A 12,389-nucleotide genomic window follows, 5' to 3' on the forward strand; every position below is an offset into this window, starting at 1 on the left:
TTTGATCATAACCTATTTATTTAGTGTGCTTTAAAATAAATCTCAGGGTAGTAGATGGTGACATATACATACCTTGACAATAAATTTACTTTGAACTTATACTCCTCTCAGGAAGTCCTAACTTGATAAAGGCAGGTTGGAAAGCAAACAAAACTCCTATTTTTTTCACAAGCCTCGTGTTTTCAGTAGAAATATTAACTAAAAAGAGCTTCTCCTTATGGAATAATTGGAATTCTGCAATTTTGCATCCTCTAATTGTCAAAAGCTCATAATTTGTTTCCTTATACATTTATTTTGCCTTTCACTCTAAACCTATGGCTTCTAGTTCTAGTCTCACCCAACCTGAGAAAAGAAAGCCGGCCTGCATTCACCTTATCTATACTCCCCATAACTTTGTACACCTCTATAAGGTCTACCCTCATTCTCCTGCACACCTAGGAATAAAGACCTAACGTGTTCAACCTTTCCCTGTAACTCAGGTCCTCATGTCCTGGCAACATCCTTGTAAATTTTCTCTGCACTCTTTCAAGTGCCAGTTGTAGGATAGGAATTCAATCCCTGCAAAATTTGTTTCACATTCTTCCCGTGACTCCCTGTGTGGGTTTGTTCCAGGTGCTCCATTTCCTCTCCCATTCCAAAGATGTATGGTTAGGGTTAGTGAACTGTGGGCATTCTACGTTGGTGTGGGAAGCATGGCGAGACTTGCTGGCTGCCCAGCAAAACCCTCTGCAATTTGATTTGCGCAAATGATGTATTTCACTGTATGTTTCAGAATCAGGTCTATTATCATCGGCATGTGTTGTGAAGTTTGTTAACTTAGCAGCAGCAGTTCGATGTAGAACATAATATGGAAGAAAATAAATAAATAAAGTGCAGTATACGTATACTGTATTGAGTAGATTAAAAACCATGCAAAAAACAGAAATAGTATATATTAAAAAGTGAGGGTTCAATGTCCATTTAGGAATCAGATGGCAGAGGGGAAGAAGCTGTTCCTGAATTGCTGAGTGTGTGCCTTCAGGTTCTGTACCTCCTACCTGATGGTTACAGTGAGGAAAGGACATGCCCTGGGTGCTGGAGGTCCTTAATAATGGACGCTGCCTTTCTGAGACACTGCTCCTTGAAGACGTCCTGGGTACTTTGTAGGCCAGTACCCAAGATGGAGCCGACTAAATTTACAACCCTCTGCAACTTCTTTCGGTCCTGTGCAGTGCAGTGTAGTGTCTTGATGTATACATGACAAATAAACCTAATTTTTATCTTTAAGGATGTGCACAAGAGTCAGCACAATTCTGATGTCACTGTAACATGCCCACAATGTTCAACAGAACAACACAGCAACAGCAGCAATAAAACAATATCAGGAACAAGCCCCTTTCCCACCCACTCACACACAAACTACAGGCCTCCAACTCCAGGGCAGGCTGTCACTGGATAGGAACCCCAAGTGGATTGGGAATCCAGGAAAAGAAACGAGGGAAGGTTGCATGACGATCAGGCACAGAACTCTCGAGATTTGTATCAGCTGAGGATTCCCTCATCTGGGAGCAATTGCATGCTGGGAGTTCTCAACCAGTTAGCTCAATCTGACCCAATAAATTTGGATCATCGCTACATAGTGGTGTAAGTGCCCTTAAAATTGAGAAATAGTGTGCATGGAACATGACTGAATTTGTGGAGTACAATATGTATTTTCTAAATATCAGTGTCCTCAGGGTCTGGTGGAGAACATAGAAATGAATATTTTGGATATGTCAGTGGCAACAGCAAAAAAAAAATTGATGCTCCACATGGCGTATAAATAGTTGCTTGAATGAGCTATCTCCTTCTTGGAGTTTGCATGATGCTTCTCTGCTACATACTCCAGCAAGTTGCCACAGAAGGGTTTTGAAATGGACACATGGGCAGCCCACTTTGATAAAAATAATTTTTAGCACACTTGTTTCACCTAGGACAAACTCTTACCTTTACTCTGTGCATTTTAAATTATATTACACAACATGCACCAGTTACATAAACAGCATAGTCTGCTGCTGTTCTTAAATTCATCAGCCGGCAAAAATGTCATCCAGTGATCGCGACATGTAATTATCCACCAAGATGGCCAGAAAGCTACTTCCAAGCAATCCTCTGGTCGTGATTGCACCATCCGGTTAGAATCATTGGAAACCTTCTAAGGTTTCTGTCAATGTTAAGAGATACTAATTTCAGTTAATGCTAACATGTATCTCTTAAAGAAGATATGTACCTTTTGAAGACACTCTTCTTCTTCAGCCCTTTGCCTTTTCCACCTGTCACCATCTTCACACCCATCCACGTTCCCCCTCACCTAGCTTCACCTATCATCTGCCAGCTTGTACTCCTTCCCCGACTGTCTTATTCTGGTTCCTTCCCACTTCCTTTCCAGTCCTGATGAAGGGTCTCGGCCAAAATGTGTGCTGTTAATTCTCTGCATAGATGCTGCCTGACCTGCTGAGTGCCTTCAGCAATGTGTACGTGTTACTCTCGATTTCCAGCATCTGCTGAATCCCCTGTGCTTATGCAATGTGTCTGCAGCAGATGCGAGCTTGCATTCCAGAATTGAAAATGATCCTGGAAACTGGAGGATGGTGCAATATGAGAGAGAGCAAGATACACAGTATTTTGAACACTGCACAATAGGCTGGGTAATGGAAGTGGAAGGGAGAAATACACACTTTTAAGGCAGATGGAGCAGATGGCTCTGGGCATTAACAACGCGAAATCATGAGGAATAAATGCAATGCCACAAGAACTTCAATTATCTGACATAAGTGGTTAAAGTCAATGAATGCACATCAAAGATCATATCTTGCCAAAATATACTACTAGCCTCAAGCACTAGCTGATGCACTATGTACCCAGGACTCACCAAACAGAAATTTACTACCCATCCTATAAACAGATTAGACACAGTTAAAAAAATTCAAGCTATGGGTGGTTGAAGTATGTAATTCTTACTTCAAAAGCGTCGAAATGGTTGGTGTGGTGCGTCTAGCATGGTAGTGTAGTGGGTAGTGCTTGTCACTCTCACTTTCAGCTCCCACCACTGGCTAGCAGTCTTGCGAAAAGGAGAGCTGAATGTTTAAGTCTCTCCCTGCCAGTGCATAGCTCTCCAACTGCAAGCCTCATCTAATGCCATCTCGCTGGTGACACACAGAAACTGAACTCCTTTCAGACAAGCCAATCTACAGAGGACGGGGAGGAGGTCTGGCCCCTGTACACCCAGCACACAGGCCCACGGACATGAGGACGTACCATGGTGTTCGTGAACCAGTTCCCCAGGTATGGATAGATAGCCCCACTGCCTGGTGGGCAGCCTCAGGAGAGACGAAGGCTACAGGAGTAAACCCAGACAGACAATTCCAGCTACTCCTGTAGCAGAGCTGGTGCCAAACATATTGCTTGATAAGCTTTCCTTTAGACTACACTGGTGAGGCTGAGAGGGAGACCTCAGGATCTCTGTTCCTTCTGCCCAGGCTTGTAATGATGACCAGAGCAGAGAGCAGGAACAGAGAAGGTTATTGGGGTCTCCCTACCTTCTGTCCAAGACCTCTTTCAGAGTCGATGCCTCCAGAAGACACGGTACATCATTAAAGACCCCTCACACCTTCTCCATGAACTGTTTGTTCTTCTGCCATCAGGCAAACGTTACAGGAGCATCAAAACTAAAACCACAAGGCTACTAAACAGCTTCCTCCCACAGGCAGTCAGACTGCTAAATAGCTGCTCTACCTGACTCTGCTTTGGACACTTTTATCTTGCACTGGACACTTATAACTGATTTAACTGACATGTGGCTGTTGTGCTTTACTATTTATTGTGATGTTTATTATTTAGTGTTGCGTTTGTTATGTTATGATTGCACCGCCCCTGAGGAACGCTGTCTCATTCTGCCCTGCAGAGCTGATGTATGGTTAGAATGACAATAAAGTTTTTTGAATCTTGAATCTTGAATCATCACCCATTGTCCTTCAAGACAGATGGGTGACAACCATCTTACTTCAAACCTCACTGCGAAAACTCTCATCACGAACTCACCCCTGTAATTATAGACAACACAAAGATTGGTGGAGTTGTGGGGTCGCGTAGAAGGTCGTTGTTGGTTATAACGGGACATTGACAGGAAGCAGAGCTGGGCTGAGAAGTCAGAGATGGAGTTCAGCCCAGAGAAGTATGAAGTGAGTTATCTTGGAAAGTTGAATTTGAAGGCAGAATACCAGGTTAATGGCAGGATTCTTAGCAGCGTGGTGGAACAGAGGGACCTTGGGGTCCATGTCCACAGATCCCTCAAAGTTGTTGTGCATGCTGAGAGGGTGGTTAAGAAGCTGGATGCTGTGATGGCCTTCATTAGCCAGGGGGCTGAGTTCATAAGCCATGAGGAAATGTTGCAGCTCTGTAAAACCCTGGGAAGACCACACCTGGAAAATTGTGTTCACTGATGGTTGTCTCATTATAGGATGTAGAAGCTTTAGAGAGGGTGCAAAGGAGATTCACTAGGAAGTTGTCTGGATTAGAGAACATGTCTGATGAGCTTAGTGCTTTTCTGTTTGGAGTAAAGGAGGATGAGAAGTGACTCGATAGAGGTGTAGAAGTTGATAAAAGACATAGATCAAGTGGACAGCCAGACTTTTTTCTAAGGGCAGAAATGGCTAATATGAGGGGGACATAATTTTAAGGAGATTGAGGAAATTATAGGTGGGTGGGAAGTCAGAGTAAGTTTCTTTTACAGATTGGTGGTGCATGGAATGCCCTGCTGGGGGTGTTGATAGGGACAGATGCATCAGGGGCATTTAAGAAGCTCTTAGTTAGGCTCATGGATAATAGAAAAAAATCAGGGCTATGTGGGAGGTAAGGGTTAGATTCATCTTAGAGTAAGATAAAGTGCTAGCACAATATTGTGGGTTGAAGGGTCTGCACTGGGGTTCTATGTTCTATTTTCCTCTTTACAGATAGACCATGATCTGTCACCAACCAAGGCCACGCAGAGCAGAAAAAGGTGGTAATGATAATAAACAAAATCACTGGATTTAAAACTCCCTGCTGCTTGATATAGCACCCGGCAAAATCTAGAAAACATTGTAAAATCAGGATTCGTGCATGGCGCGGCGCTGGGCACAAGTGACTGGGAACCAGGCAAAGGGTGAAGAATAGTCCAGGCTTCAGTTTGTGGTAATGATGCTGTGGGACACACAGATAAATCTCTGACAGGGTAACTGTGCACAGATGCAGAGGACTGGATAATGACATGCCAGTCCTATTGGAACGAAAACCAGAAAGCCTGCATTCATCATTTCAAAAAAAAAATTCAAAGAGTATTTTGTACATAATTCAGAGTCCATTCTTTCCAATGTAGAAGTGGAGTTCAACTTTTCTTGTGAACTGTGTGCACACTATGAAAACATAGAGCAGTACAGGCTATTCGGCCCATGATGTTATGCTGATCTTGATGGCAGTTCATATCGAATGTTCTCTTTGTGTGTCATCTGCACCCCCCAATCTCTTCATATTCATGTATCTAAAAGCCTCCACCTGTGGACCTCTGTGCCTTGCAGTTTATATTTACTCAATGCGTGAAAGATGGGGCATGGAAGTCCCTCGCAGTTTTGATGTAGGGCAAAGTCAACACACAGTTCCCAAAAACAGTGATTTCATGTGGTCAGGATCAACCTGCACAAAAGTGAAGCTTGAAATCCTTGTAAAATCCCCCCATCTGCTGGTATCCTGCAGAAGAATTTTGAACAGTGTCACTAGCTCCAGGCAAAATTTTGGTGGTGTCATTCTCAGGGTCTGCTGAATCCTTATGACCAAAGTAAATGCACCCTTCTTGTCCAATACTTCATTGGCAGCATTGTGGTTTTTGCAGCCAAGCAAAAGGAGGCAAATAATGAAAAGCTACAAACATTGGGCTCACTTCCAGGGAAGGTGGGACCCATGCAGAAGAGGTGGCTTGTACCTTAACTGGAGGGGACTAATGGGAAGTGGGAAGGTTTGCTAATACTGCATGGGGCAGGGGGCTGGTTTAAACTAGAGTTGCAGGGGGATGGGAACCGGAGTGCCAGAACAAATAGTGGAGTGGTTGTGGAGACATGTTGTTAAGACCACAGGCAAAACCAGGAGTCAAAAGGTTGAGCAAGGTGGGACTAATGTTCGGCGCTGTATATATCTCAATGCAAGAATTGTAGAAAAGGCACAGATCAACACCTGTAATTATGATATTGTAGCCATTAGTGAGACTTGATTGCAGAAGGGGAGGACTGGCAGCTCAATATTCCAGGGTTCCATTGTTTTAGACATGATAGACCAGGAAGGATTAAAGGAAGAGGGGTGGTCAGAAAAAATGTCATGGCTGTGCTCTGTCAGGACAGAATGGAGAACTCATCTCGTGAGGCTTTATGGATGGAACTGAGGAATAAGAAAGGTATGACCACATAAAAAAGGCTATATTATAGACCGCCCAAGGGTCTGGGGGATTTAGAGGAACAAATTTGTAGAGAGAACGCAGACTGTTGCAAGAAACATAATGTTGTGATAGTACGTGATTTTAACTTTCCAAATATTGACTGGGACTCACATACTGTAAAAGGACTAGATAGGATAGAGTTTGTCAAATGTGTTGAGGAAAGCTGCCTTAAATCAGTACAAGAAGTCCCAATGAGAGAGTGTGTAGTACTTGATCTGCTTTAGGGAATGAGACAGGGCAGGTGACAGAAGTTAGTGTAGGGGAACACTTTGCATCTACTGATCACAATGCCGTTAGTTTCAAAGTAAATATGCCGGTTTGTGGATTGAGATATTAAACTGGAAAAAAACGCCAATTTTGATGGCATCAGAAAGGATCCGGCAAGTGTGGATTGGGACAGGCTGTTTTCTGGCAAAAGTGTACTTGGTAAGTGGGAGGCGTTCAAAAGTGAAATTTAGAGAGTACAAAGCTTGTATGTGGCTGTAAACTTGTCAGGATAACAGGTTTAGAGATATTGAGGCCCTGGTTAAGAAAAAAAGGAAGTGCATTGCAGGCATAGGCAGGTAGGAACAAATGAGGTACTTGAGGAGTACAGGAAATGCAAGAGAACACTTAAGAAGGAAATCAGGAGGGTCAAAAGGAGACATGAGTTTGCTTTAGCAGACAAGGTGAAGGAGAATCCTAAGGGTTTCTGCAGATATATTAAGAGCAAAAGGGTTCCAAGAGCCAAAACTGGTCCTCTGGAAGACCAGAATGGTAATTACGCGTGGAGCCAAAAGAGATGGGGGAGATCTTAAATGGATATTTTGCATCGTATTTACTCGGAAGATAGAGTCTACTGAAGTGAGGCAAAGCAGCTGCGAGGTCATGGACTCAATAAAGACGTCTGTTCTCTTGTGGCAAATTAGGGTGGACAAATCCCCAGTCCCTGACAAGGTGTTCCAATCGGACCCTACAGGAAACAAGTGCAAAACTTGCAGCAGCCTAGCAGAGATATTTAAATCATCCTTAGTGATAGGTGAGGTACCAGTGGATTCGAGGACAGCTAATGTTGTTTAAGAAAGGCCCTCAAAGTAAGCCAGAAAAATTATAGGCCAGTGAGCCTGACATCAATAGTGGGAAAGTTATTGGAAGATAGTTGAAGGGACCGGATAAGTGAGTATTAGGATAAACAAGTACTGATTAGGGATAGTCACCATAGCTTTGTGTGTTACAGGTCTTGCCTAACCAATCTTATAGAGTTTTCAAGGAAGTTACCAGGGAAGATAATGAAGGCAAGGCAGTGGATGTTGCCTAAATGGACTTCAGCAAGGTATTTGACAAGGTCCTGCATAGGAGTTTGGCAAGAAGGTTCAGTCATTTGGCATTCAAGATAGGGTAGTAAATTGGATTAGACATTGGCATTGTGAGAAGTCAGAGTATGGTAGTAGATAGATGCCTCTCTGAGTGGAGGTCTGTGACTACTGGAGTGCCACAGGGATCCGTGCTGGAACTGTTGATGTTTGTTATCTATATCAACGATCGGGATGATATTGTGGTTAACTGGATCAGCAAATTTGCGGATGACACCAAGATTAGGGGTGCAGTATCAAAGCTTGTAGTGGGATCTGTATCAGCTGGCAAAATAGGTTGTAAAATGGAAGACTGAATTTAATGCAGACAAGTGTGAGGAGTTGTACTTTGGTAGGACCAACCAGGGTAGATCTTACACAGTGAATGGTAGGGCAATGAGGAGTGTGGTAGAACCAAGGGATCTGTGAATAAAGGTCCATAATTCATTGAAAGTTGTGTTACAGGTAGATAGGGCTGTAAAGAAACTTTTTGGCATATTGGCCTTCATACATCAAAGTATTGAGTACAGGAGTTGGAATATTATCTTGAAGTTGTTTAAGATGTTGATGAGGTCTAATTTGGAGTATTGTGCGCAGTTCTGATCACCTACCTACAGGAAGGATGTCAATACAGTTGAAAGAGTACAGAGAAGATTTACAAGGATGCTGTCAGGTCTGGAGGACCTGAGTTAGAAGGAAAGAAAGCAAAGAACTTCATTCCCTGGAATGTAAAAGATTGAAGGGAGATTTGATAGAGGAATACTAAATTATGAGGGGTATAGATAGGGTAAATGCAAGCAGGATGTTTCTACTGAGATTGGGTGAGACTAGAACTAGAAGTCAAGGGCTAAGGGTGAAAGATTAAATGTGTAAGGTGATCTCTCTCTCTCTCTCCACCCCTCCCTTTCTCTCTCTCTCTTTCTTCCTCTCTCCCTCTCCCTCCATAAAGTCAGTGCAAAGCCAGGAGACTTCCACATCTTGAAAAAATTCTCTAAAGCTCAAAAATAAACTTAAAGAGTCTCACCAGAGAGGAAATCTACCTTACTTGAGATGGTTCATGACCACTTTAAGATCATGGGATGGAGTCCTGTCCTTAGGTGCACTGTTTGTTTTGATGTACATATGATAAATCAATCGGAATCTGAAATTGAATCAGTCCGCTGCTGAAGACATATTTTGACATAAGGGTTCATGAAAAGTCAAAGCTTGAACACCAAGTTCTAAAATGAACGGATTGCCAGTACTCAGTTGGTTATCTTGCTATCCTGTATCTGCATCGCCTTTTTTTAACCACGTGTAGCAAGGCTTCAGTGAGTGCAAGACAGTGTCTTCACGGATTTTCCCCAAAGATGACTGCTACCAGGCCTAATTTCAGCGCTTTTGTTTTGTAAGGACATTTTTTTCAGGCAGCAGTTTATCGTGCATCATAATACCCTTCCCTCCTTCATTGGAAACGGGAACAAATCAGTTGCCTGCATTGAGAAATATTAGTCTGGCATTAATCAGAGTTTACTTACGTCCAGAATTATTTGAAATAAAGAAAATTTGGCTGTGCATTTTGAGTACGATTCAACAAAGAATTCTTGGAGGAGGGTATGGGAACCACTGCTTTAGAAGAAACAATGATGGGGAAATTCAGTAATAAGCTTCTGAAATAAGCCATTGCTGAAAGTCTTAACAAAAGTGATAATCCATTCAACACAACAGCTTTTGAAACATAATAAATTTTCTAAAGTTTTTACGTCATTGCATTTCAGTTGGTAACAAAAGCAAAGATGTCCACATTGACGTGAACGTGAATATAACCAGTTCACGAATTTGGCAAATCATTTGTATCATTATTATGAGCACTGCTCTAAATTTATATTGCTTTGCTTTCAGTTCTTTCTATATAAAAGTATTATTTTATCAAAATTAGGGGTTTTTTTTTGCTTTATTCAGCATTTTGTGGAAATGTTTTTTCTCTCTTTTCAACACCAGTGGCAGTTGAAGAAACTTAGAGCTCTTCAGCAAGTGCTGGGACGTTGCATACCGCAGAGATGCTCTCTGCTCCCAGCACATTCTGACTGGCTTCCATCAGTTAACGACAGACTCCGTCCGCGCATTTACTACAAGCTGCTAATTGCAAAACCAGTCAATGCACTCATCCTCAATGCCATTTATTGAAGAAATTAACAGCAGTGGGAATGTGTGAAGGATGTAACAGCTACAGCTCGAATGCTAAATTAAAATCAATATGATGGCTACCTTTTATACTAATGCTGGAATGATGGAAATAGACATACTTCACTAAGAATTTCAGGTAATAAAGGATCTTACCAGCCCTGAAGCAAAGAAGACAGCGAGTAGTGATAAACAGGCTCCCATCACAATTAGAAGCAAGAAAACAATCAGCGGATGCTGTTGGCTCATGCAGTAATACGACTCGTAGAGCCAGTCGGTTGACTTCTGTTTAGCTGGGACATCGTCAGTTCTGTTAAGCAGATACCGTCTCCTCCTCATTGCGTCTTGCCACATTAATAAAAAATAATCAGCAGTCAAGCTTTTCAACTCTCAATTAACTGTTACAAAGTCAGCAAGGTGCAGCCGAGGGAGCCTATCCCGGCCATATCGCTGAAGCAACATGTTGAGCGGTGGCGATCGCGGAGCGGACTGCGAGCGAGACCGAGGTGCAGAGGAGAGGGTACAACTGACCTCAGTCAAAATGCATCATCCCGGAGAATGGGTCCCTTCCGATAATCGATGTGAAACGACAGTAGCAAACGGCTTTCAATTGACGAGCAACAGTCTCATTCTTTTGTGATCGGTGTCCCGCTCGACTGGATACAGTATCCTGGAAAAGACATCTGATGTTAGTTAACTCATTATGGCATAAGATATAACTACACGCATGAAACACGGTAAATAAAGTGAGCCGTGAACCTAATAAGCCATGAAGAGAATTCTTTCTTAGCCAGTAGAATAATTAAAGATATAATCCGATGAAATGAATGGCAGCTCATGTTTACCTCCAGTATGTTCGGAATTTTAGCAGTACGATCGGATGCAACTAAATAAGAGACATTTCATCGCACAAAATCATCGTGCGTGACACAGGCTGCACGTGTATAATAATAAAAAAGCATATGACATCTGCACAGGGGAAGTTTTACTTGTAACGGGGGATTGCGTGTTATTTCCACAGCTGCTGGAAGAATGTAAGTAGGCTGCAACTCATCCATCAGCAGCTCAGCTTTAATGTGCTTGCCAGCATTCACCCCTCTACTACGGGAGGTATCTTAGCACCTTTACGGGATACATACACTGGAGACCTTAAAGCCAAATATAACAGGAAAACAAAATGTATCAAATGAGTCATCTGTCAAATTCCACTCTCTATGCAGTTAATCTTTTCTACTAATCAATTACGTTATTCTGTTGGTGTGATCACATTAATCCTTCGATGCATTTTCCTGGAAATCCAGAAAGTAGTTTGACAAATAGAAAGACAATTATTTTGAAATAACTACTGAGAATTCTACCTTCCTAGAATACAAAATCCATTGCGTGTGATGGGAAGATCTGAAATATGTGCCATTCGTTTCTGTACTATTGCTTCAGCCATTGTGATTAATAACCTTATATTCTTCTCCTTTAGACTCCTCCCTTACCCTGCGCGCACTGCACCCCAACCCCCAGCTTCTCCTGTTTGTCCACACTGTCTCCAGGGTGAATTGCCCTCATTGTCCCCAGACTCATTTGCAAGCCACAGCAATGTTAGTACATCAAACATTACAGCATAGTACAGGCCCTTCGGCCCACAATATTGTGCTGACCTTTTAACCTAGGAGCAATATAATCTTTCACCCCATTTTTAAAAATCATCCATACCTATCTAAGTGTTTCTGAAATGTCCCTAATATATCTGACTCAACTACCACCCCGGCAGGGTATTCCACACACTCACCAGTCTCTGTGCAAAAATATTACCTCTGACATCCCACCTATACTTTCCTCCAATCACCTTAATTCTACGCCCTCTTGTATTAGCCATCTCCACCCTGGGTAAAAGTCTCTGGCTATCCATTCAATGTATACCTCTTATGATCTTGTACATCTCTATCAAGTCACCTCTCATCATCCTTCACTCCAAATAGAAAAGCCCTAACTCACTCAACCTATCCCCATCCAGGTAAGTCTCTCTAAATCCTCTACATCCTTCCTTTGTTGGGGCAACCAGTGCCTAACACAGTACTCCAAATGTTTTATAGAGCTGCAACATCACTTTGTGGCTTGAACTCAATTCCTCAACTAATGAAGGTCAATATACCATACACCTTCTTAACAACTCTATCAATGTTGGTAGGCATTTTCTAAAAGGTCATCATTCCCAAGTGAAACACATATTTTTGACAGCATAACCATGCTTGGAGTTACCGAATATTGATTTAAGAATAGAGAAGCACAACACTTGCCTGTTCTGGCTTCTTGCATGGCTTAAGTACACACTCAGGACAGGGATCGTATCCGATCATTGAGAAGGTGAAGATTTCTCACCTCTGCTCATGAACCCCAGACCACTGTCCCAGACCACTATC

At 42.5% G+C, this 12,389-nt stretch overlaps 1 protein-coding gene across 1 annotated transcript in view; it reads right to left on the minus strand.

The window, feature by feature from the left end:
• Positions 1 to 12,389, minus strand: part of LOC140212452 (adenylate cyclase type 2-like) — a 507,180-nt gene that overhangs the window by 293,204 nt on the left and 201,587 nt on the right. The window contains exon 2 of the mRNA XM_072283265.1: positions 10,132 to 10,645. Coding sequence (XP_072139366.1) covers positions 10,132 to 10,329 — 198 coding nt within the window. The 5' untranslated portion in view covers positions 10,330 to 10,645. The remainder of the gene's footprint in view (positions 1 to 10,131; positions 10,646 to 12,389) is intronic.

The sequence above is a fragment of the Mobula birostris genome, chromosome 19, assembly GCF_030028105.1.
Source record: "Mobula birostris isolate sMobBir1 chromosome 19, sMobBir1.hap1, whole genome shotgun sequence".
Lineage (NCBI taxonomy): Eukaryota > Metazoa > Chordata > Chondrichthyes > Myliobatiformes > Myliobatidae > Mobula > Mobula birostris.